Source organism: Microcaecilia unicolor, chromosome 1, assembly GCF_901765095.1.
Source record: "Microcaecilia unicolor chromosome 1, aMicUni1.1, whole genome shotgun sequence".
Lineage (NCBI taxonomy): Eukaryota > Metazoa > Chordata > Amphibia > Gymnophiona > Siphonopidae > Microcaecilia > Microcaecilia unicolor.
The window spans coordinates 388,162,399-388,190,316 of NC_044031.1; the positions used below are offsets into that span (position 1 = coordinate 388,162,399).

Here is a 27,918-nt window from a genome sequence, read left to right on the forward strand (position 1 = left end):
GATTTTTCTTAATTTTTCCAGCTCTGGATTGTATGTCAGTATAAGGGGGATTCTGTCTGTGGCTTTTTTTTTCTTTGTATTGTAGCAGATTTTCCCTGGGTGTTTTGAGGGAGGAGGCAATATTTTTGGAGATTATTTTGGGGTTGTAGCCTTTCCGTTCGAAGGATGCAGTCAGAATTTCAAGATTTCTGTCTCTGTCCCTTGGGTCAGAGCAGATACGGTGGTATCTTGTGGCTTGGCTGTAAATAATGGATCTCTTTGTATGTGAAGGGTGGAAGCTGGAGTTGTGGAGGTAGCTGCATCTGTCTGTGGGTTTCTTGTATATAGATGTTTGTATATAGCCATCACTGATTGAGACCATGGTGTCCAAAAAAATTGACTTTTTCTAGGGAGTAGTCAATTTTGAATCTGATTGTAAGATGGTATGTATTGAAGGAATAGTAAAATTGTTTCAGAGTTTCTTCCCCCTCCGTTCAAATCATAAAAATGTCATCAATGTACCTGTAGTATTTTAGAGGTTTGGTATGTATTCAGAAATGTCTCTTCCAGCTCAGCCATAAAAAGGTTGGCATATTGGGGTGCTGTCCTGGTATCCATCGCAGTGCCCATTATTTGTAGATAGATATAATTGTTAAAGCGGAAGTAGTTGTGAGTTAAAATAAATTTGATTAATTTTGTAATAGTTTCTGGTGAGTATTGATGGCCCAGTGTGGATGTTTTTAGGAGTCTCCCACACACACAGCTATGCTATTCGCATGGGGAATGTTGCTGTATAGTGATTCTACATCCATCGTGACCAGAAGGGTGTTTGGTGGTAATTGCTTGATATTTTTCAATTTATTCAGAAATTCTGTGGTGTCTTGTATGAAGCTGTTTGTTTTGTGCACGAGAGGTTTCAGAATTCCCTCTATGAGTCCAGATATTTCCTCCGTGAGTGTGCCAATACCTGATATGATTGGTCTGCCCGGGTTTCCAGGTTTGTGGGTTTTGGATAGCATGTAGAATGTGACCACAGAAGGTTGGTTTGGTATGAGTTTCTTCAGAAGTGGCTGTACTTGTTTAGGAAATGCTCTGATAAGGTCTTTTAGCTGCTTTGTGTAATCCTGTGTGGGGTCCTCAGTTAGTTTCCTGTAGCATTTATTGTCTGAGAGCTGTCTGTGCCCCTCTTCAATGTATTTTTGTGTGTCCATAATTACCACTGCGCCTCCTTTGTCTGCGGGTTTGATGATAATGTGTTCGTTAGTTTGTAGAGTTCTTATGGCCGCTCTTTCTGGTGGGGTAAGATTGTACAGAATTCTCTTTTGTTTGTTGAAAAGTTGTGATTTTACCCTGTGTCTGAAACTTTCTATGTAATTGTCCAGCTTGTAGTTTTGCCCCTCCTGTGGGGTGAAATAAGTGTTCTTTTGTTTAAGACTGTATTCCGGTCTGTTGGGGGTCACTTTATTGTGGAAATGTGCTTTCAGGTGCATTTTTTCTAAAGAATTCTTCTAGGTCTGAATATAGTTGGATTTCGTCCAATTTGCTGGATAGGCAAAATGAAAGTCCTTTGAAGAGTACAGAGACTTCATGCTGTGATAATTGATGGTTCGAGAGGTTAATTATCCCGATCTGATCTGCATCTCTAAAGGTGTGATCAGTGTTTCTTGGTTTGTTTGGGCTCTGATTTTCACATGCCTCAGATGTATATCCAAGTGTCTCCAAGGTGTCTGGGGATGTTGGTTCTGCAGAGCTGTTACGTTTCCAGGATAAGCTGTTTTTCTCTCTGTGATTCTGCAGGAGAGAAGACAGCTTTATTTCTTTGTTGCGGATAGCAATGTATTGTTTTTCTCCTTGGATGTTATCACCCTCCTCTCACCTATCCACCCCCATCCTGCTAGACTATCTCTAAAATGCTTTGATGTTCCCATGTATACCTCCTACCCATCCCCACCCTGTTAGACTGTCAATGAAATGCTTGGATGTTTTACTTATATATACTGTTATCTACCACATTTGCTTATTTCTGATCTGACGAAGAAGGGCAACCTTCAAAAGCTAATCAAGAAATGTATTACGTTATGTCCAATAAAAAAGGTATCATCTTATTTTCTTTTCCATGTTTTATTTTGTTTGATTTCTATTGATTACCTTTAAAAGTGGACTAACATGGCTACCACACCACAAATACAACTAGGAAATGATAATCCTCTAAGTATGCAGAATCCCTTAGAGTTATATGGAAGGACTTGGACGTTGTGAAAAACAAAACTCACTCATTACTTATATCTAGGGCGATACCATTGGACAGAAGGAAATTTGATCTCAAATACAACTGGGAAATGATAATCCTCCGAGTTCACAGAATCCCTTAGAGTTATATGGAAGGACTTAGACGTTATGAAAAACGCTACCACATTTTTAGATCTACACGGAACGGTACTTATTAATCACCTAAAAGGTGTACTTTTTGATAGTATTATCTTTCAAAGGCTTTATTTATTTATGTTTGTTTATTTATTTATTTATTTTTTCCATTGAACGATATTTCTTAATCTTTTAAGAGAACTCTTATACGTGGATGAATATTACATTTTGGATGGTTCATGTTGTTTTTTCAAAATAGAAATATGGCAAATGACCCTCAAAAAAATAAAAAAAAAATCTTTAAAAAATGTTTAAAATATAGAACAGAATTTTTTTATCACTCTCAAAATCACATTTAGTGTACACATTATAAGGTACTTCCTGTGGTAACGTTTTTCATAATGTCTAAGTCCTTCCATATAACTCTAAGGGATTCTGTGTACTTAGAGGATTATCATTTCCCAGTTGTATTTGAAATCAAAATTACTTCTGTCCAATGGTGTCGCCCTAGATATAAATAATGAGTGAATTTCTTTTCTCTTTCATTTATAGGGTTAGATTGATATCTTTTATGTATAGTGTTTTGATAAGAATATCTTTTCAAAATCAGCCATACATCATAAGGTCAGTAGATGTTAATTTTGACTATCACCAATTTGATTTTGTATAAAAGGATGCCGCCACGTTTGTAGAGAAGGCCAGACGAATTTCATATTTAATATAAACAGTTTACTCATTTGTTTAGTGTACAAGCTGATTACCATCAATAGGGGTAGTCAGGAAGCATTTCTATACTCAAAGCATATCTACACACACAAGCAATTTACAGCAAGCTTAAGGCAAATCAAAATGCTATACACAGACAAAGAAAAATTCAAAATGCTTGCTACCTCTTTGTTCCAATCTGATTTTATATCGTTCTTCTTTGGCATCTGACCAATTCTCTCATACAACATTCCTGTGCAAGTCTCTGAATACCACAAACTGTTAATCATGTGCAGAACATCTGCTTTCTATTACCCCCCTACCTTTTTTAGCCCACAGACTTTCTGGAGCCTGCCTTTGGCTAATGTGTTGCCACATTCTTTTCATGCCTCAGGAGGGTTAATGTTAAAACAGCTTGTTGTAATCATGGAGCCTTCCACTCCGCATTTTTCATACTTTTATTCAACAAATCTTTCATACTTTTGTTCAACAAATCCTCCCTTTGAGGCCTGGTATTCCAGGACTCAAACATCTGTTTTAGCTCCAGTCTGTATCCTTACCTCCCTTCTAAATTTCCTCCCCCCTTTGTTTGTGGCATTCAGTTTCTGCACGCTTTTTCAATATTTTTGGCTGACATATTAAAGTTTTATTTATTCTTGATTCAGTTATCATTGTTATTTTAAAAGCATCCTGGCACATCTTTGCAAACATGCTAATACACATGTTACACAGCATTAAACAGATTCAATTGTACTAGGGTACAAAATTTATATCTTTTGAGGTATATAATTTATAGGACAGTGAGCTTCATCACAGGGGAATACACTGTCATTCATTCTTACTTTTCATTAGCTGATGTGGCATTAAAAATTACACAAATTAAAAGCATAACATTCATTGAATCAGTTGTTACAACATTCTGCATGTAAGTGCACTTTATCGGGGGAATGTGTTCAGTTGTCATACTATTAATCAGACACCAACATGATGTCTGTGGGCACTTGTCCATAAGCAATATAAATAGTCTCATTTGTCCAATGAAGGTTTTCATCATCCCTTACACAGGTATTATTGGGATCACAGTCATGGTGCCCACTCAATTTTATCATTGTAGTCCCATTCATCATAGCTGGCAAGGACAAGGATGATGTCAATCAGTGGGCACATATGATACAATCAGTCAAATTCAACATCTTGGCCACTGTAACAAGTCTATTCTCATATGTGTTCATTGTCCATTAACAAACACCAACAGTCCAATACCATCATGTTTAGGGACATGATGTTTGTTTATTCTTTGTCCATTTCAATGTTATTAATTCGTCGAATATCTGCTAAATGTATCCAAGAAGTATGACCTTCCAGACGGGCAGCGGTCTGAGTAAGGGCCGTGATAGCAAAAGGTCCTACATACACAGGATCCTTCCATGTTTTTTTTTTTTAATTTTTAGAAGTCTTTATTGTACTGATTTAGATACAGGACAAAATATAAACATCGGATAACATTTCCAAATTGTAACGGTAATATTGATACAGAAATAAACAGTGATCTCAATTCGTATCAACTCTAACTGAGATCCTCAAGTAACTTCAACTTTTTCATGTTTATACAGAAACTACTCCCTCCCGACCTAACCCCCCCCCCCCGTAACCCCCCCGCCCCCCCCCTCCCTCCCCCCATACCATACTGTAATACTCCCACCTATAGTCGGTCCAGTGACGTTCCCCCTACTTGGCATTCAGGAATGGTAGCCATATTCTCTCCCACTTAGGCAAGACCTTAGATTTAACTGCAGTCAATCTCTCCATCTCACACACATATCGCAATTTGGTAAGCCAGCGTATCAGTGGTGGCACCAAAGGCGACTTCCAACTCTGAGCCAGATTCACTCTTGCTGTCTGTAAGGCTCCCCTTGTCAGAAGCCATTCATGTTCTCTGAGACCTTCTGGTCGCTGACCCAATATAAATATTAGTGGATGCCACCGTACAGGTCTACCAACCCATTTTTGAAGGCGCGCCTGCACCGCCTTCCAGTACGCTTTTGCCTTGGGACATGTCCACCATATGTGGCCCATTGTACCCACAGCCCCACACTTCCTCCAACACTGTTCGGTAACCTGCGCAAACATATGGTGCAAACGCGCCGGAGTGAGGTACCAGCGAAAGAAAACTTTAATTGCATTCTCTTTCATGGACACTGACCTCGCTGAGCGCATAGCCGCCCTTTCCAGCTGTAACCATTTTTCTTCCGTTAAAGTAAAACCTAATTCCTGCTCCCACCTTCTCCTATGTAGCAGTGAAGGCTTTTGGTGGGCGACCAAAGCCGCATATAGAAAGGTGATCATACCCCTTGTACTATGATATTGCACACACACTTCTTCCATTGGGTGCGTTTCCCTCTTAAGACAAGCTACATAATCATGCCCTTTCAAGAAATGTCTCAGTTGAAAGTACACATAGTAATCACTTTGCCGCAACCGAAAGTCTTCCTTCAGGGTTTCAAAGGAAATCACGTCTTCTCCTACATGCAACTGGCCCATCATGTCCAATCCGGCTTCCGCCCAGCGCTCTAGGACAGGGTTCCCAATGCTCGGTCCGAACAACGGGTTGTTAGCTATAGGTGCCAGACCCGAGACAGGTGGTTGCCGTTCAATAAACATACGATCCCAATAATAAAAAGTGGCCTGCACAGTCGGAGGAAACCGCTCAACCCGCCCTCTATATTTATTGGGTAGCCACATTAAATTGCCCAGTTTGCGGGACCCCACCATGGATTGTTCCAAATGCACCCAGAGCTTATGGTCCTCCCCCCTGAACCACTCTACCGCCGACCTAGCCTGAGCAGCCCAGTAGTACCAACACAAATTCGGCACTGAGAGGCCGCCTTGATTTTTACTCCGATACAAGATAGCCCGTGCCAGACGGGGCCTCTTCTGATTCCATATAAAGCGCAACAGGCGATCTTGCAAACTAGACAAATAAGACCGGGGCACCCTCAAGGGGAGGACCTGAAAAAGGTACATTAGCCGAGGTAGGATGTTCATTTTGATCGCCGCTATCCGGCCCAGCCAAGACAGTCCCATATGAGCCCATCTATCCAAATCACTGTAAATCGCCTTCTGTAGTACCGGGTAGTTAACAGAAAATAACTCCGACTGTACCGCAGGAATCTGCACCCCTAGATATTGTATGGATCTGGTTGACCACTTAAAAACAAATGACGCTTGCAGCGTTTCAGACACTCTTAACGGCACTCCCACCGCCATACCTTCTGACTTATTGGCATTAAGCTTATATCCTGAGACTCGCGAATAGTCCTCTATTTCCTTTAATAGATTAGGCAATGAGGTTAACGGATTAGTTAGAGACAATAACACGTCATCCGCAAATAACGCGATTTTATATTCCTGCCCCCTCACCTCAACCCCGGTTATGTTCACGTTCTCTCGGATGGCTGCCGCCAGTGGCTCCATTGTCAAGGCAAATAGCAATGGAGACAGCGGACATCCCTGTCGGGTGCCCCTCCCCAGCAAAAACGCACCCGAGTTCCCACCGTTGACCCTAACACACGCCTGTGGTTGAGTGTAAAGTGATTGGATCCAAGATCTAAATAAGGGCCCTATACCAAATCTGTGCAGCACCCTATCCAGGAACCCCCAGTGGACTCGATCAAAGGCCTTCTCCGCGTCCAGTCCCAACAGGACCAACGGACAGGCCCGCGACCGAGCCCAGTGCATCAAGTCCAGGGTTCGACGCACGTTGTCCATGGCCTGTCTCTTCGGCACGAATCCCACCTGGTCCGGGTGGATCAAGGTAGGCAACAACCCCCCTAAACGATTAGCAAGCACCTTAGCCAAGATTTTTACATCCGTGTTCAAAATTGATATGGGACGATAGGATGCACAGTCCGCGCCATCCTTCTGAGGCTTAGGTATTACCGCCACCCAGGCATCTAACATAGTTCTTGGCAATGCCTGCCCGTCTCTAACCGAATTGATAACCAATGTCAAGCAAGGCGCCAGTTCTCGCGCAAACTTCTTGAAAAACTCATTAGTAAAGCCGTCCAGGCCTGGCGCCTTGCCCGTCGGCAAGGCCTTAATAACCTGCAGCACTTCTTTTAATTGCACTGGCTCATCCAGTTCTCTTTTCTGCTTTTCAGATAGCTCAGCCAGCCCTCTATCAGCTAAGTATTGGTCTATCCCCCCAACCTGCACGGCAGCATCCTCCCTGTATAGAGACTCAAAGAACTGAGCAAACCGCTCTCTAATTTGAGCAGATTTATACAACATTTTCCCATTCACATCTTTCACACGCACAATGTGTCTATCAGCTCTCAGCTTTCTTAATTTCCGGGCCAATAACCTCCCTGGCTTGTTAGTCCCTTCATAGTACACCTGTTTCAATCGTGCATGAACAAACTTCAAGCTCTCCTCATGTAACGCAGTCAATTCCAATCTCACATCTTGCAGCTTGCGGTAGTCTGCCACCCGACCAGATGCCCTGTATTTTATTTCTAGGTCTCCAATTTGCGCCATACATTTCAGCAGGCGCTCTCTGTGCGTCCTGTTTTTGTGACTAGCACACTTAATAAAATGTCCTCGTGCCACCGCTTTAAAAGCATCCCATACCGTGCTCAAGGATGGCCCTGAGTCCATATTGATCTCAAAGTACTCCCTCAAGACCGGAAGGAAACCCGCCACAATCTGAGGATCCTGCAATAAGCAATTGTTAAATGACCACCTGAGGTCTCTTCGCTCCCCCTCTAAAGAGGGAACGACAACCCATGCCGGGGCATGGTCTGAAATTGTAATATGGCCAATGGCGGATTCCCCTCCCCCGTCCGAAAGAGTCTTGTCTAGGAATACATAATCTATTCTAGAGTAAGACAGGTGTGCTTGAGAATAAAAAGTGTAGTCTCTGCCTCTCGGGTGACATAGTCGCCACCAGTCACACAGACCCATTTCTTCTACTAAATTCCGTAAAGCCCGTGAAATGTTATAATCAGCTTTAGCAGGAGGAGCCGACCTATCCAGTCCAGGTTGCATGGTTGCATTGAAGTCTCCCGCCATGAACACCCTCCCCCGGGAGAAAAGTTGCAATTCCCTGTGAAGGTACTTAAAAAACCTTTCCTGGTGTTCATTAGGGGCGTAAATATTGGCCAAAGTAAACTCCTCCCTCTCAAGCTGCACATGCAGTAAGAGGAAACGCCCCGCTGTGTCTCTCTTCATATGGAGAACCTGTATGTGAACATCCCTATGAAACAGGATAGCAACTCCTCTTTTTTTCCCCCCTTTAACATCAGAGGCACAGTATACTCCCGGATACATTTTGGAAGCCAATAAGCCCTCATGCTTTGGTAACATGTGCGTTTCCTGTAAAAACACCACCTTCGGGCACATTAAGCGTAGCTCACGCTGAAGGGCGTGGCGCTTGTATGGAGAATTAAGCCCTTTGACATTATATGTAAGCACTTTGAAATCAGACATTAAGCTTACTCAATATATCACTCCTATAAAACAAAGCAAGATTAACACTCAGACCCTCATATACCCAAACCCCCATCTCTCCTTCACTGAACCTTCCGCAGATAGTATAACTCTTCATCCTCCCTTCTTTACCCCGTAACACATACATTACCTGATAGAAGACCCCCCCCCCCCCCCCCCCTATACTCCCTCCCCCCCTCCCCCTCCCCCCCTAATTCCACTAGCGAGGATTTTAATCCCCCGTCTAGGAATGTGAAAGGAAGAACCCATTAACCCAATCAGCTACCCAGAATCCCTCCCTCCGCCCCCTCCCCATCCTTACCCCTACTCATCCCTCTATGTTCTCTCCTCTGTATTACAAAACCCTCCCCCATATGAAAATAAATCGCCCTTTTCCCACTTCTCCTTTCATACCTTTCATATTTTCCATCCCCCTTCACTCTTAATTATATAATTATGTTCAACATAAACAGGTTAACACGACTCTCATCTATAGATCACCGTACAGGATCATACTGTCAATTCAGGTGCCTGTCCGAGTCTTTTTCACCTTGCCCTGGACACGCTGCCATTTTTGCAGCTTGGCTCTCGTTGTCGGATCCAGTTCCGCTGGTGGGCCATCTGTGGTTACCAGCCCCTCGGATCGTAAGGTCTTCCACACTTCCTCCAGGGACCGGGCTCGATACAAATGCCCTCCCGTGGTGAAGCAAAGGGCAAAGGGGAAAGCCCATCTGTAGGGAATTTTATGTTTCGTTAGGGCTTCCAATGCTGGCTTCATCCCTCTCCTCAGTGCCAAGGTGTGTGCCGACAGATCCTGGAAGACTGTAATTTGCGCGTCGTTATACTCAATATGCTGTACTTGGCGCGCTTTCTGCAACACCTGCTCCTTTATGGTGAAAGTGGAAAAACAGACCACTATATCTCGTGGCCTGTTATCCGACCGTCTTCCTAATGCTCTGTGTGCGCGTTCAAAGGTAATGTCCAGAGAGTCTATCAGCTTGCTACAAAGCAACTTTACAATGGCGCCAACATCTTCTTGTTCCCCCGCTTCCGGAACTCCGCGAAACCGCAAATTATTGCGGCGCCCTCGATTTTCCAAGTCGTCTAATTTAAGTTGCATTTCAGCATGCGATGCAAGTACCTTAGCCAGACGAGTCTCAGTATCAATCAACTTTTCGGCGTTCTCGTGAACTCTCACCTCCAAGTCTTCCACGCGGCCTCCCATCTCCCGGAGATCCACGCTCAGCACGTCCATCTTTTCCAGGATTTCCTCCTTTGATGCTTTGATTTCTTTGCGGATCTCCGATAGAAATCTCGCCAAATCTTTGGGCAGGCTCCGCTTACCAGATGATTTACTCGACTCACACAGCGAGGGAGCTGAATCCGAGTCTGAATGAGAGGCAGGTGCAGATGAGAGCACATGGCGTCGCGTGGTCCGGAGCGCTGGCTTCTCTACGGTACGATCACTCTCCTTCCGAGTCGTCGCCATCTGTTTCGACGGGGACTTTCTCTTTATGTTCCACACCCCACGGGGAACGTTATGTTGCCAAATTTAGCCCGTTTGACAAGCTGAGAAGCGCTATTATAGCTCAATTACAGAGGGTGGCGTCGGAGCTAGATCTCTAGGCAGCCATTCAGGTCCGTGACGTCACTTCCTCTCAGGATCCTTCCATGTTTTATGTGTAAAGTTCTTTCGCAGTACTAGATCACCTACTTTAAAAGCACAAACATCATTAGTAGTCCCTGCCTGTGATGCTACATTTGTTCGGATCATATCACTTGTCAGGTTCAACATAGGTTGTAGCTTTTGCCAGTACTGAGTTGTGCTATCAGTACTTGCTGTCTGCATCGGGAAGAAATGACGTCCTGTCTAAATTTGGAATGGGGACAATTTTGAATCAGGTTATCAATTTTTAAAGTCCAAAATCTTTGCTCAAATTGTTGCCTCATTGTTTCCTTATTCCAATGCATGGTTGCATGCCACTCAGCCAATACCTTAATCGCCTGGCTCATTGGCATACAAGGTAATCCTTCTTCTGCATTAAACCATTCACTTCCCAATTTCATACATCCTCTCTTCAACCATTTTTCACTTTCCTGTCCCTCTGGCTGCCACATTTCAATCTTATCTACATTCGTAAGTGGCCCTTCCTGTGTCTGTCTAGTATTATACAAAATCTTTTCACTTTGCTTAACCACCTCCGTTGCTGCTGCATCAGCCATTGCATTACCTAGTGCTTCAAAGGTTGGCTTTTCAGTGTGGGCCGGGGTCCACACAACTGCAGTTTTTCTACCTTCACGTTCCCTTTTTGCCAATATTTCAAACAGCAATTTCCAATATGTGTAATGTTGTAAATTTTTACCTGCACTGGTTATCATCCCCCTACGTTGCCATTTTAATATATGATACTGTAGTGAACTTGCAACGTAACCACTATCAGTATATATAGTGACATTTTGAGTCATATCAGTGTGTTGTAAGGCCGTAATAATGGCTAAAAGTTCAGCATGCTGTGCAGTCTGATCAGGAGGGGTTTTATATTGTACTTGCATTATCTTTCTTAGATTCTCATCTACCTGCACGCAGGCAAAGCCTGCAACAGTCCTTTCACAAGCTCCATCTGTAAACCATATTAACCCATCAGATAAGGGTTCAAAAGTAAGACAGTGAAATGTAGGGATTTCTATAGTATCAATCTCACCCTCTTGATCGACAGGAAAAAGCAGATCTATCTTATTTCTCTGTTCTTTAGTTAATGGTATTATTCTTATATCTTGTCCTAAAAGTACTGCTTGATATTTTCCAAATCTAGTGGCTGTCAATGCTGTTTGGCTAGGGCTCAACAGCGTTTTAATCGTGTGGTTGGTATGTATTACAATAGGAACAAAAGGCATTTGTGCTCTCCATTTACCTACTGCTGCCACTATAGCTGTCAGTAACTTTGGTATTTCTTTCATTCCCTTTTCCACATGATTAAAAGAGCCTGACAAAAAAGCTACTGGTGCATTTACTTCATTGTTTTGATTAATCATAGCTGCCCAACTGTTTCCCATGTCTTTTACCCACAAATGCACAGGTGATTGGATATCTATTACTGCTAAGGGTCCTGGAGATAACAAATCCCTCACAATCTTAGCCAGCACTATTTTATCCTGTTCTTCCAATACAATTAGTGTATTCTTTGGTGTGGCTGCGGGCAGTTTCAAATGTTTATAAAGTCTCATTACTTTTTGTGTATAATTTGGTATCCATTGTCTGCAGTAATTTAACATTCCCAAAACAGCACGTAACTGGGTAACTGTTTGCGGTACCGGAGTCTCATTTAAAATAGATATAACTTCAGGTATAATGACCTTATGTTCTGCTGAAACATTTTGTCCTAAAAAGGTGACAGTAGACTGAGCTATAACACATTTTTCCCTGTTACATTTATATCCTAACTCTCCTAATAACAAAAATAATTTTCTAGTCCAATCTAGGCATTCTGCTTCAGTCTCAGCAGACAGTAGAATATCATCTACATAGACAAACAATGACACCGTGTCAGGCAATTGACTCCTGAAATCTTTTAAATCCATCATTAGTTGTTTTGAGAATACCGATGGACTATCAGTAAAGCCTTGAGGCATCCTAGTCCACCTGTATGCCTCATTCTGTACTATAAATGACGTCAAATCCCTAGACTCTGGATGAAGAGGTATTGAAAAGAATGCATTAGACAAGTCAATAACAGTGTTATATGCATATATATTCTGGGTATGCAAAAGAGTAGCAGGATTTGCACAAATCGGAAATTGATTTTTTGTAATCTCATTTAGCTCTCTTAAATCATGTACTATCCTTACATTGTTTTCCCCTTTCGGGACCGGAAACAATGGGGTATTGTACGGGGATACTGAAGGTTCAATAATACCACATTTCAATAATTTATCAATGTGTTCCAGGGTTTTGGATACTAATTTAGGTCGTATGGGGTAAGGGTCTTGCTTCGGCCCCTTTGCCCCTTCTATTAATTCTATCTTATGGGGTTTTGCATTTACGGCTAGTCCATATGGTGACTCACTTGTACTCCAAATATGTTGCGGTAATTCTTCCATAACCCTTACTTTATTTTCATTATTCAACTGCTGGACCATGGTGAGCAAACTTGGTATTTCTTTATTTCCAAAATCTAAACACAATCCTAATTGAGACAATAAGTCTCTACCACACAAATTTACTGGGCAATCAGGTGCCACTAAAAAGGGTACCACAGCCTCCCTTGAACCGTGCGGTTGGCATTCCAAGCGCACCAGAGTGGGTTCTGTTAGCCTTTTTCTTTGTTCTATCCCCGTAAATCCCACTGTTGTTCTATACTGATTTGAAAGTTTAACTCCCTGTGGTTTTGCACACAACACAGAGGTACTCGCCCCTGTATCTATCAAAAATCTCACAGGAGTTCCATATTTGCCAATTGTCAATGTAATAAAGGGTTCCCTTGTGTCTAACCTGAAAATCATTCCCTCTTCCTGACACGGGTTTGCTTCCAGTCAATAGCATTGGTCTGGAATATTCTGCCAAGTTGGAAAAGCATTTACAGTGCCTTGTCTCTGTACTGCAGCTCCTGGTCCCTGTGATTGCATCGCCGGCTGCTGTAAGGCAGTCTGCGGGGCACTCACAGGTATCCCTACTACTTGTGGCATTAATCCTTGCTGCGTCTGCATTTGTACTTGGGGCATTCCTGCATTCTGATAACATTCTGAAGCATAGTGACCAAATTGCTGACAAATCATATTGTTCAGATGTTATTAAAGATTTTAAATCACCTCTTTCACCTATTAGCCCTACACACAGAACTAGCTAGGACTGTGACTAATTCAAGCCAGATAATCTCTTAACACTGCAGGAATCTCACTTAAAAAAGAGTCAAACAAAGTTAAATTGCAAAGACATTCCACATAGAGAACTAGAAACAGAATAACACATATTTTAAAATAAACAGAGATCACCTTATAAGACAAAATCAAACTTATTTAAATCTAATCTAAAACAATCTTTTAAAAGGAACAAAAAAAAATTTCAGTTCTTTCAGACCTTTCTAACCGTTAGCTTAGCAACAGCCAGACACCGAGAAATCAAAAACAGATGACATTCCTCAACTTTCAGGCTGAACCAAAGGCTGATTTTCCTGTTCTCGCTGTATTTTTTCTACATCTGCATGAAGAAGATCTGCTGCTACAGAAAATAAATTCCAAATTGTAAGATGCTTTTCTAAGCTGTTCTTCTTTTTCTTATTTTCTTGTATATATGTCAGGAGAGATAATAATTTTGGACGATCAAACGATCCATCCTGAGACCAGCTCAAAACAGAATCTTTTGCATCATATTTGATCCATTTCTCATGTATTTTTTTAATCTGTTTTTTTTCTAATGGGAATAATTCTATGACATGCTGCAAAGGGGAGCATTTTTTTGAACTATCTAAATCTAAATACATAGCATATACAGGAGGCTTTTCTTTCTTATCTGCTCCTTTCCCTTTCATTTTATTCTGACTATTACAATTTCTCCTATAAAGCCACAATCTACAAAAATATACTAATGCACTTAAACAAAGAAAATATACAAAAAAGAAAACTACAAAGCTAAACAAATATATCGGTAATAAGGCCACAGTGTAAGCTTACTCACGCGTCTTCTTATTTCTCTTTTTAGCAAGCCCAGGAGTTATCACCTGTATGTCCACGTCAGTAGTTTGATCAATCCCACATCAGTGGAGCACAGAAATCATCAGGTTTAAACAACGCTTGCTTTACTTTCAATCCTGTAAAAAACTTCATTAACAACAACTTAATTTGTCCTTCGTCTCGCCTTCTCTTTTCCGTATGCGGCCTACTCCTGGCTGGCTCGCCACTTTTGTATAAAAGGATGCCGCCATGTTTGTAGAGAAGGCCAGACGAATTTCATATTTAATATAAACAGTTTACTCATTTGTTTAGTGTACAAGCTGATTACCATCAATAGGGGTAGTCAGGAAGCATTTCTATACTCAAAGCATATCTACACACACAAGCAATTTACAGCAAGCTTAAGGCAAATCAAAATGCTATACACAGACAAAGAAAAATTCAAAATGCTTGCTACCTCTTTGTTCCAATCTGATTTTATATCGTTCTTCTTTGGCATCTGACCAATTCTCTCATACAACATTCCTGTGCAAGTCTCTGAATACCACAAACTGTTAATCATGTGCAGAACATCTGCTTTCTATTACCCCCCTACCTTTTTTAGCCCACAGACTTTCTGGAGCCTGCCTTTGGCTAATGTGTTGCCACATTCTTTTCATGCCTCAGGAGGGTTAATGTTAAAACAGCTTGTTGTAATCATGGAGCCTTCCACTCCGCATTTTTCATACTTTTATTCAACAAATCTTTCATACTTTTGTTCAACAATTTGTTTTTGAAATATGTTACATTAATTTTTTTAATTGATTTCCTTAAGGTACAATATTCATTATACATATGTCTTATGTTGGTTCATATTATTATTATTATTTTTTTTTTATAATACTACATATATATTTTATAGCTTATATACATGTGTATTTCTTATGACATCTTTTGTATACGTATACTCTTTATATGTATTATATTATTTTATTGTAGTTTTCTATGTTCGCTGTATATTTTGTAGACTCCTGAGGCAGGCGGCGCCAAAACACGGCTGCTGTGTCGAGTCGATTTTGATATTTTGCAATAAAGACTTTTATCCATCTATACGTCTCCTCCGTTGTTTGAGAAGAGCCAACTTTCCCTACTTCTTGTCTTCTGTGACACCCATTCCTGACATATCCAGTGTTTGGGGCCAGATCATAACTCTACTAATTGTATTCTTTGTTTGAGAATGCAAAAAAGAACACAGAAGTCAGAGATGATCAAAAGAGAAAAGTTTTGGAGCCAGGTCTGAATTGTCAACATTGGTATCGGCATCAGTGCTTGCACTGACATTGAGTACATTAGTCCCTATGGCTATTAGACCTTTGTCTGACACTGGGAGTGGATGCACATCAAGTAGATCTCCACCTGTCTTGACACCAGCCACTATGCAGGGCCCCCGGGACCGGTCAGCATCGGACCCAACACCGAGGAGATGGGAGGATTTGACATCGTCCTTGTCAGCACCGAGCGGTATTGATGCTTGGCATTGGATGAAGACCATGAAGCATAAGTATCGAGTTCCCTCAATGCATGGTGCTGGGAGCATTGGGGCACCGAGAGATCTGGTACCCGAGAAGCATTGGCACTGGGAGGAGAGCTTCCTCTCCATTGAGGAGGTGCATGTGTGGAGCTCTCCATGGAGCTGGGACCAGGTACTCGAGTCGACACCGACGGTTCAGCAGGATGTCTCTGCCATGACGTCCCAGCCTTTCCCAATGTTGGCCCTCGATGAGCGGATTCAGGCTATGCTCCAAGAGAAGTTGGTGGGGCTTTTACAGCAGAGTACATTGGCATCAAGGGTGCCTGCACCAGCCATGCTTCTATCACCTGCCACGCAGGGCTCTCAGCCTGTGGTGAAGTCACCGACAGCCATCCATTCAGGTACTCCCTCGACGTCAGTGGAGGAAGCTTCACCGGAGTAGAGAGTGGAGCCTGCTTCTCGACATTCCAGGCAGACATGGTTCCTCCTACCTGAGACAGGCACAGTCTGAGCCCTCCCATTAGGAGTTTTTTTGCTAATTCCAATGTGGACCACTCATGGGTATTTAGTGATGATCCAAGGTACTTCTCTCCTACCCTCTTCCTCCCTCTTGGAGATTAAAAGCCAAGAGGGAGGAAGAGGGTAGGAGAGAAGTACCTTGGATCATCACTAAATACCCATGAGCGGTCCACGGAGATTAAAAGCCGTCTCTTTCTTCCTTCCATTTTGCCTTCCCCATTCCACCTAAATACCTCTGCCTTCGACGCCTTCGTGGCCACACCTCTCCTACTCTCCTCCACTCTCTTTTACTCCTTCTCTTACTCTCAGCCGGTGACATCAATCCCAATCCTGGCCCTCCTCACCAACTATTATCCCAGCTCTACAGATCTCACCGTGACCTCTCTAACCTCATCTCTATTCCTCTACTCCCATCCTCTTCTCTGCCCTTCTCTTGCGCCCTATGGAATGCCCGCTCTATCAGTAACAAACTCCCCTATATCCATGACCTCTTTATCGTGCGTCACCTCCATCTGCTCGCCATAACAGAAACCTGGCTCTGCCCTGATGACTCTGCTTCAGTCGCAGCCCTCTGCCATGGCGGTTATCTTTTTTCACATACTCCTCGCCCTGCTGGTCGTGGGGGTGGTGTTGGACTACTTCTCTCTCCCTCCTCCAGATTTCAACCCCTTCTTCCACCTCAATCTCACTGTTTTTCCTCCTTTGAAGTCCACTCTATCCGCCTTTTCTCTCCTCTGCCTCTTCAAATAGCGGTCATTTATCGTCCCCCTGATAAGTCCCTTTCATCCTTTCTCAGTGACTTTGATGCCTGGCTTGCCTTCTTCCATGATCCTTCCTCCCCCTCTCTCATCCTTGGTGACTTTAATATTCCTGCTAATGATCCTTCCAACTCTTATATTTCCAAGTTACTCGCTTTAACGTCCTCCTTTAATCTCCAACTATGCTCCACCTCCCCCACTCATCAAAATGGTCACTGTCTTGATCTCATCTCCTCCAACTGTTCACCCTCTAGTTTCCTTGCCTCTGATCTTCCCCTCTCTGATCACCATCTTATAACTTTCACACTTAAATCTCCTCCCTCCCAGTCCCGTCCTATCTTATCTAATTTATCTAGGAATCTTCACGATATTGACCCTTCATCTCTATCCTCCCATGTTTCAAACCTCCTCTCTACTGTGGCACCATCCACGTCTGTCAACGAGGCTGTTTCTTCTTACAACAATACTCTATCCTCTGCCTTAAACACACTTGCACCTTTGATGACCCGCCCTATAAGGCGTACAAAACCCCAACCTTGGCTGACTTCTAATATCCGCTACCTACGTTCCTGTACCCGCTCCGCTGAATGCCTCTGGCGGAAATCTCGGGCCCCTGCTGATTTCTTACACTTTAAGTTCATGCTGACCGCCTTCCAATCTGCTCTTTTACGCGCCAAACAGATTATATCCAACTGACCAACTCTCTTGGCTCTAACCCTCGACTTCTCTTCACCACATTGAACTCTCTCCTCAAGGTACCCCCTCCCCCAACTCCCCCCTTCATTATCTCCTCAGACCCTTGCTGAATTCTTTCACGACAAGGTTCAAAAGATAAACCTTGAATTCTCTACCTCGCCACCTCTCCCTCCACTAGTCCATTCCCCTCTCTCTCCTTCCCCTCATTCCTTTTCCTCCTTTCCTGAAGTTACTATAGAGGAAACTACACTTCTCCTTTCTTCCTCAAAATGTACCACCTGTTCCTCTGATCCCATTCCCACCCACCTTCTTAATGCCATCTCTCCTGCTCTTATTCCTTTTATCTGTCACATTCTCAACCTCTCACTTTCCACTGCGACTGTCCCTGCTGCCTTTAAACATACTGTGGTCACACCTCTCCTTAAGCCTTCACTCGACCCTACTTGTCCCTCTAATTACCGACCCATCTCCCTCCTTCCTTTTCTCTCCAAATTACTTGAGCGTACTGTTCACTGCTGCTGCCTTGATTTTCTCTCCTCACATGCTATTCTTGACCCACTACAATCTGGTTTTCGCCCTCTCCACTCAACCGAAACTGCGCTTACTAAAGTCTCCAATGACCTATTACTGGCTAAATCCAGAGGTCTCTATTCCATCCTCATTCTTCTTGATCTTTCCGCTGCTTTTGACACTGTCGATCACAGCATACTCCTCGATACTCTGTCCTCACTTGGATTCCAGGGCTCTGTCCTTTCCTGGTTCTCTTCCTACCTTTCCCTCCGCACCTTCAGTGTTCACTCTGGTGGATCCTCTTCTACTTCTACCCCTCTGCCTGTCGGCGTACCTCAGGGTTCTGTTCTTGGTCCCCTCCTCTTTTCTATCTACACTTCTTCCCTTGGTTCATTAATCTCATCCCATGGCTTTTCCTACCATCTCTATGCTGATGACTCCCAAATCTACCTTTCTACCCCTGATATCTCACCTTGCATCCAAACCAAAGTTTCAGCGTGCTTGTCTTACATTGCTGTCTGGATGACTCAATGCCACCTGAAATTAAACATGACCAAAACCGAGCTTCTCATTTTCCCCCCCAAACCCACCTCCCCACCTCCCCTCTTCCCCCATTTTCTATTTCTGTTGATGGCTCTCTCATTCTCCCTGTCTCCTCAGCTCGAAACCTTAGGGTCATCTTTGACTCTTCTCTCTCCTTCTCTGCTCATATCCAGCAGATCGCCAAGACCTGTCGTTTCTTTCTTTACAACATCCGTAAAATCCGCCCCTTTCTTTCCGAGCACTCTACCAAAATCCTCATCCACACCCTTGTCACCTCTCGTTTAGACTACTGCAATCTGCTTCTTGCTGGCCTCCCACTTAGTCACCTCTCCCCTCTCCAATCGGTTCAAAACTCTGCTGCCCGTCTCGTCTTCCGCCAGGGTCGCTTTACTCATACTACCCCTCTCCTCAAGTCGCTTCACTGGCTCCCTATCCGTTTTCGTATCCTGTTCAAACTTCTTCTACTAACCTATAAATGTACTCACTCTGCTGCTCCCCAGTATCTCTCCACACTCGTCCTTCCCTACATCCCTTCCCGTGCACTCCGCTCCATGGATAAATCCTTCTTATCTGTTCCCTTCTCCACTACTGCCAACTCCAGACTTCGCGCCTTCTGTCTCGCTGCACCCTACGCCTGGAATAAACTTCCTGAGCCTCTACGTCTTGCCCCATCCTTGGCTACCTTTAAATCTAGACTGAAAGCCCACCTCTTTAACATTGCTTTTGACTCGTAACCACTTGCCTCCACCTACCCTCCTCTCCTCCTTCCTGTACACATTAATTGATTTGATTACTTTATTTTTTGTCTGTTAGATTGTAAGCTCTTTGAGCAGGGACTGTCCTTCTTCTATGTTTGTGCAGCGCTGCGTACGCCTTGTAGCGCTATAGAAATGCTAAATAGTAGTAGTAGTAGTAGTAGGAGAAGTCCTATGGTATTCCATCAGACCCTTTTCCATCAGAAAACAGGCGAAGGTCTCTACCAGAGAGTCTCCCTGCTTTTGTTAAGGAGATAGTGGCTGCCATTCCAAATTCAGTTGGAGACGGAGGACGAGCCCAGGACTCAGATGTTCAAAGTCCTGGACTATGACTCTCCACCTAGAGAAGATGTGACCGACCCACTTCACAAGATCTTACGTGATGTTCAGGTGAAGAACTGAAAGCCCACCTCTTTAACATTGCTTTTGACTCGTAACCACTTGTAACCACTCGCCTCCACCTACCCTCCTCTCTTCCTTCCCGTTCACATTAATTGATTTGATTTGCTTACTTTATTTATTTTTTGTCTATTAGATTGTAAGCTCTTTGAGCAGGGACTGTCTTTCTTCTATGTTTGTGCAGCGCTGCGTACGCCTTGTAGCGCTATAGAAATGCTAAATAGTAGTAGTAGTAGTAATCCGCTCTGTCTGTCCCTGTACTCCCCAAAAAAGATTGACACCATGTATCGGATTCAGAGTTCACCTGGATTTGATAAGCCACAGTTGCTTAATAATTCTCTGGTGGTGGAATCCGTGCTCAAACATGCCAGAAGTTCTAGAGACTTTGCTTCGGCACCCCAAGGCAGAGAAGCTCAAACTCTGGACTCATTTGGGCATAAGATGTATCAGGTCTCAATGTTCATTTCCCGTATCCATTCATACCAGCTCTACACAAGCCTTTACTTGTGGAATCTAGTGTGCAGTATGACTGATTTGGTGGATACTCTCTCTACAGAGCAGACTGAATCCCTTTGTCAGTTGGCCAAGCAGCAGAAAGCTTGTTGCAAATTCCTGGCCAGGGTCTCGTATGATATTTTTGATGTAGCTTCCAGGATCTCTGTTTAAAGTATAGTAGTATAGTGATGCACAGATTCTCATGGCTGCGTGTTTCTGACTTGGACCCAGCAGTCCAGCAGAGGTTGGTGGATGCCACTTGCCATGGAAATAACCTTCGGGAGAGAATGTGGAGGAGATCGCAGACCTCATCAAGAAATACACTAATACCATTGACACTCTCTCCTGGCAAGCGCCTTCTGCACCCTCCTATTCTAGGAGGTTTTTGGGCAAGTCAAAGAGAAGTCTCTACTACTCTCAAAGGCATAGGAACACTCCTTCTCACTCCACTCAGCAAGTTCAGCCCCAGCGTGCTCGTTTTTGTCAACAGTGTGCACCTAAGGCCCAGCTGGCTCCCCAGTCAAAACAAGGGGCAAAGTTTTGACTGGCTCCAGCAGATAATAGATGCAGTCAAAGTAACAACGCTGAGTCCATAACAACCCAATTAGAAATTGTTTCAATCAGAATATACAACAAATCCCTGGCTGATCACCTAAACTGCATCTTATTCTATAGACCTTCTGGTAACTGGAACGATTGTCAGCTTAACCTTATGGACTTTATCTCAAATAGCTGTGTAGCCAATCCTAATATACTAGTACTAGGTGACATAAATCTCCACCTTGAAGACTACAAACTCACGAGACTTTAAGGATTTCCTCCACTCATGGGATCTCAAATTTCCACAAATGCAAGCTACCCACATCAAAGGGCACACACTAGACCTCATCTCCTACAAACTATCCACAAACCACAACATATCAGTAACAAATATCAAACGGTCAGACATACCCTGGTCCGACCATCACAAACTGTACCTATCACTAAACTGGCGAAAAAAGGGATCATACCAAACACCAGACAAACAACCTACAGCACAAGAGGCAAATTGACCTGGCAACAGATATATGACAATGACTGGAACGCTCGAAAAGATTCCACACATTACCTCTCTGACTGGGATGAAAGATGCATGAGCGTACTAGACGAGATAGCACCCCTAAGAACCAGAACATCACGTAGACAGAATGTGACCCCATGGTTCAATGATGAACTAAAAAAACTCAAAACACAAACCAGAAAACTCGAACGAGTATGGAAAAAAATAAAAGATGAGCACACACTTCATGCATGGAAACAAACACAATGAAAATACAAATATGCAATAAGACAATCCAAAAGATCCTACTACAAAACCAAAATAGGACCAGACTACAAAGACCTGAAGAAATTATACCAACTCGTAAACACGCTCCTAGATACCACTCCTATCACTACAACCAACATAGATATCCCATCTGCAGATGATCTTGCCAACTACTTCAAGGAAAAAATAATAAAACTACGCAATACACTTCCTCAAAAGAACACTGATATCGAACAATTCTTCAACCTACTGGACTCAAACTACGAAGAATACCCCTCAGAACGCACCTGGTCAAAATTTGCTCCTCTCCACCGAATCGGTTACCCAAGCGATTTACAAATTCTCCACTACTCAATGTAAACTGGACACCTGCCCCAGTTATTTACTTAAATCAGCACCCAATCGCTTCATTGACGACCTTACATCCTATCTAAACTGTATGCTCCAACAAGGTCTCTTCCCCAAAGAACATAGCAACATACTACTCACCCCACTACCAAAAGACACAAAGAAAAAAACAAAATGACCTTACCAATTATCGCCCAGTTGCATCCATCCCACTAGTAGTCAAATTGATGGAGAGTATGGTGACAAAACAGTTCATGGAATACCTGGACAAGTTCTCACTATTGCATGAATCATAATCAGGATTCCGTCCTTCCCATAGCACAGAAACTGTACTAGTCACTCTCCTGGCCAAATTCAAGCATGAAATTGCCACAGGTAAAAGCATACTCCTCCTCCAATTCGACATGTCGAGTGCATTCAACATGGTAAACCACAACATACTATTACGCCTCCTAGACCATTTCAGAATTGGAGGAAATACCCTTAATTGGTTCAAGGGTTTCCTAAACACCAGAACATACCAAGTTAAATAAAAAACAAACATATCATCACCGTGGAAAGCAGACTGCGGAATACCGCAAGGATCTCCACTTTCACCAATACTATTCAATATAATGATGACCCCCTTGGCCAAATCCCTATCCAACCAAAACCTTCACCCGTTCATATATGCAGATGACGTCACAATCTACATCCCCTTCAAACACGATCTGACAGAAATCACCGATGAAATCGAGTGCAGTTTGGACATCATGGACTCATGGGCAAAGTCATTCCAATTGAAATTAAACACTGAAAGACACACTGCCTCATCCTCTCATCCCAACATAATAATTATAAACCCACAACCTTAAACATCCCAGATCACACCCTCCCTATCTCAGACAGCCTCAAAATACTAGGCGTTACAATTGATCGCAATCTCACTCTTAAGATCCAAGTAAACTCCACTATAAAGAAAATGTTCCATTCAATGTGGAAGCTTAAACGTATAAAACCTTTCTTCCCAAGGGAAACTTTCCGCAACCTGATACAATCAATAGTAATGAGCCACGCAGATTACTGCCATGGAATATATGCAGGATGTAAAGAACAACTCGTAAAGAAACTCCAGACAGTTCAAAACATGGCAGCCAGGTTGATATTCGGTAAATCACATTTCGAAAGTGCCAAACCCCTTCGAGAAAAACTGCACTGGCTCCCAATCAAGGAACATATCACATTCAAAATCTGCACCTTGGTCCACAAGATTATCTATGGTGAAGTCCCAGGGTATATGGTCGACCTGATTGACCTCCCAACTAGAAATAGAACTAGAGCATCATGTACCTACCTAAACCTCCACTACCCGAGCTGCAAAGATCTCAAATACAAATCAACCTAGGCATCCAACTTCTCCTACATAGGCACAAAATTGTGGAATACACTGCCAAAGACTGTGAAATCAATCTACGACCATCTAAACTTCAGGAGATCATTAAAGACCTACCTATTCAGAAAAGCATTCCCCACCAACCTAACTTAGATGCCTCCAATCTGCAACACGGCAAACCATAAACTGTACTTGACACTATATATCACTTCCTTTCTTCTATCCCTAGGAACCTGAATATACTAACTTTACCCTTCAGGGGTTTTCAAATTGACGTATACATATGTGCCTCCAGAATTCTCATGGAATAAGAGATACAAACGCTGGTGCTATCCAATATCAAGCATAGACACGAATGCAGAGAGCAGAAGGGGGTAGGTGAGATATTCAGTACAAAGGGATGCACACAACTTATTCAGTCAGTCACAGTATAAATGACAGTTACATTTGCCATTGCCAAAGACTAAGCACTGTGACTTCGTGTGCAGGCCTCACAGATGCATCACTGCCCATTTCTCCTCAACATCTGACAATGTTTCTTATTCTCCTCTCTGGGTAACTCGTGGGTTAGTTACTAGGGGGAGCAGCTATTTAGAATCATCTATAGACTTCACTATTTGAAACTAGAAGTTCTCCTTGGGACAGAGGAATGAGACATAATTCACAGTTCGCAAAATGGATGACTCACATGTCCTTCTTTGGCCACTCAAGAACCAGCCAGGACATCCATCCCACTTATTTCTAACCTAAACTAGGAGCTGATCCCTTAGTTACAATGTGAAGAACCATCTTCCAACAGACTTGCAAAGGAAGAGTTCTCTATTGTACTTCAACATTGCCCATCAGAAGGGATGGTCACCAATATGCTGACCAAACCAATGTACTACCATGACCTCATGGAGAACATTAAACTCAGGGTGATCTTTCTGTCATCAAGAAGAGATGCTGAAATAGTGACAGAAAACACTGCTGTGCAACAGAGAGCAAGGGGTTAATACACCTTCTGACTGTGTAACTTGACCCAATTGTAGAAGGGAGGTACAGTATATAAGTAGGTAACATATGACCTGTATTACCTAGTCCTTTCTGTACTTCCTCTCTGCCAAGAAACACTGAGATACTCTCTCTAGCCAGTAGGATATAACTGTGTATCACTTTGCTCCCTAATAAAATTAACTTTGTGTACAAATACTGAAGGCTTCTGAGTAAATTACTGCTTCACTGTAAGCCACCACTGAATTTTAGGTAGCCCATGAGACCATGGGAAGTATTCACAGAAAACATCATTAACCAGAATTTTGGCAATTTTAAATACTATTTTTTGTAAATATTTTCAGCTACTCTAGCAGTTTGTTTCCATCAGTTTTTTGTAAAATTTTTACTTATTTATCATAGAAGGTCTGTGGAGCTCTGTGCATTTCTACATCTGACATTATGCAATGCTGCAGCTTGGTAGGGATAGTACTGACATTCATGTGGCCCTCAGTATATAAAGGGTGCCTAACTCTGCAGTAAGCTCTCAGGGATTGAGACCACAGGGCACGTACATACTGTAATAGCCTGTGATCCAGCATGCTGCAACAAGTATTTACCTTCTCTATTAACAAGATAACATAAACATATAGGAATTTGAGCAACCCTATGCACAGATACTTGAATTGTCTTTAGATTTTATTACTCACGTTTTTCAAATCCAAGTTGATGACAAGTTACAATCGGGTAAAGTAGATGTTTCCCTGCCACAGAGGGATCACACTCTAAGGCATCTATTTACTAAGCTGTGATACCAAAGTCTGCAATAGGGTAGACACCCCTGATGGTGTGGATAACATGAAGAAGGACTTCGCAATGCTAGAGGAATGGTCTAGAATTTGGCAGCTTAGATTTATTGCTAAAAATGCAGGGTCATGCATTTTGGTCTGCAAAAACCCGAGGGAACAGTACAGTTTAAGGGGTGAAGAACTTTTGTGTACGAAAGAGGAGTGAGACTTGGGCGTGATCATATGTGATGATCTTAAGGTGGTCAAACAGGTAGAAAAGGTGACGGCGAAAGCTGCTTGGGTGCATAGGGAGTGGAGTGGCTAGAAGGAAAAAGGAGGTGATGATGCCCTGTATAAAGCCTCTGGTGAGACCTCATTTAGAATATTGTGTACTATTCTGGAGACCACACTTTCAAAAAGATAAAAACAGGATGGAGTCGGTCCAGAGGGCAGCTACTAAAATGATCGGTGATCTTTGTGATAAAGCGTATGGGGACAGACATAAAATCTCAATGTATGTTCTTTCTTTTCATCTTTTTCCCTTATGTTGATTGGGATTTCTGTTATGTATGGGCAGACTGGATAGGTCATACGATCTTTATCTGCTTACATTTTTCTATATTTCTATGTGTTATAGCAGTAATGGAGATTAATAGGCAAGAATGTGTGTTATTTGCCATTTACATGCCTTAATGCAACAACATTGCAGCCTAATGCTATTAAATAATAAGCTGTGTTGCATGAAAAGCAGCTCATTTAAAATGAATAACACAAATGGCAGTAAACTTTACTAGAAGTGTGAAACCTCCAGAGGTGTTAACATTTACTCAGGAGCACGTCCACTAACAAATGAGCCAGGACTCCCAGGGAAGGGACACAATGGGGCTAGTATGGACCTAGATATACCCCACCCTCCTTCTCTTTCACATTCCTTTATCCTCTCCCCACATCCCTGACCCTCTATATAGAAATTCTGGACCACCTCCATGTATGTCCTTCCTCCTGTACAAAATGTAGAGCCCCCCATCCCCCCTCCATGTTCTTCCAGTACATCCCAATCTTAAAAAAAAAAATCAGGACCCTACTGCCACTCTCAGCACCTTTGCTGGCAAATAAACATAAACACCTAGTCGGGGTGTAAACATAAACACCTAGTCGGGGTGTCCCTGGTGTCCGGTAGAGGGCAAAAGCGATCTCTGGTGCTGAAAATATACCTCCAGATGTTTGCCTTGTCATATATCATCTCACCTTATGGTTCATGCCTGAGAAAGAAAAATTTCGTGTCCTTCGGCGACCTGCGTTTGCCAAGCATCTTTCTGTGTTCCTGCGGGTTTCATGGCCAAGGATGGAGGTTGAAAAATCTGTTGATAAAAATGAGATTTCCTCCTTAACAATTCTTAATTAGGGTTGACAATTTTGGGAGATTATCACCTTGTGAAGCCTGGAGCCACCCAGCAGCACTGCACCCTCTATGCTGAGCGGGAATTTTCCAGCTGCACTGTTGTCTTTGGAAGGGGGGGATTCAATATTATGGGACACTTTTACAAAGGAGCATAAGGCCCTATGCACATGCAGTGTGCATCAAATCGGCATCACCGCCCGGATAGCGTGTGCACCTGGTGGTAATTCTGAGTTTGGCGTGCGCTGAAAACTCGTGGTAGAAAATAATTTTGTATTTTCTACTGCAGGGGTGCTCCCGGCGGTAACTGGCAATTGGTGTGCACTGGACAGTTACCGCATGGGTGACACGTGAGCCCTTACCACTAAGTCAATGGGTGGCATTAAGGGCTCAGGCATTACATGCGCTGGTTTTAATTTTGATGCACATCTATTTCCTGGCCCCAAACCCCCCTTTTTTCCCCAGACATGCCTCCACTGCATGCAAATCTCTCTCATGAATATTCATTATAGATATACTGAAAACCTGACGGTCTGGGGTGCCTCCAGGAACAGATTTGGGAACCACTGCCCAAACCTGTTCCAGGGGACCCTCAGCCAGATGGATTTTCAGGATATCCACAATGAATATGCATGAAATACATTTGCATTCAGACAAGCGAACAAACAGTGGATCCAAAAAAACTCCTCACAATGAGTGTCTTCCTGAACAAGGTCTTTATTCAAATCTGCACAAATGACTCGACATGTGGCGTGTTTCGGCCACAAAGGCCTGCGGCAGGGGTCTAATATTGGTTGATGCAAAGAATACCTTGTTAATCAGTTGAAACAAAAGCCCATAAAACTGCTGAATGGGATAATGTGAGCGACAAAACGCTGAAATGCTCTGTCATGCGTTGGCTGATACCTTTTTCTTGGTATCAGCCAGCGCATGACAGAGCATTTCAGTGTTTTGTCGCTCACATTATCCCATTCAGCAGTTTTGTGGGCTTTTGTTTCAACTGATTAACAAGGTATTCATTGCATCAACCAATATTAGACCCCTGACGCAGGCCTTTGTGGCCGAAACACGTCACGTGTTGGGTCATTTGTGCAGATTTGAATAAAGACCTTGTTCAGGAAGACACTCATTGTGAGGAGTTTTTTTGGATCCAGTTTGTTCGCTTGTCTTGGTTCTCCTGTGGAGAGATCACCTTCTGTTGGTGTTTGATACATTTGCATTCAGCAGAGGCAGTGCATGCAAATATCTCTCATGAATATTCATTGCTGGATATCCTGAAAATCTGACTGGCTAGGGGTTACCCACAGGACAGGTTTGGGAACCTCTGGTTTAGGGCTTTCTGTCTC

At 43.0% G+C, this 27,918-nt stretch overlaps 1 protein-coding gene across 1 annotated transcript in view; it reads right to left on the reverse strand.

The window, feature by feature from the left end:
* FAM227A (family with sequence similarity 227 member A) overlaps nucleotides 1–27,918 on the reverse strand; it is a 263,367-nt gene that overhangs the window by 109,971 nt on the left and 125,478 nt on the right. Inside the window, exon 6 of the mRNA XM_030210759.1 lies at nucleotides 26,422–26,534. Coding sequence (XP_030066619.1) covers nucleotides 26,422–26,534 — 113 coding nt within the window. The remainder of the gene's footprint in view (nucleotides 1–26,421; nucleotides 26,535–27,918) is intronic.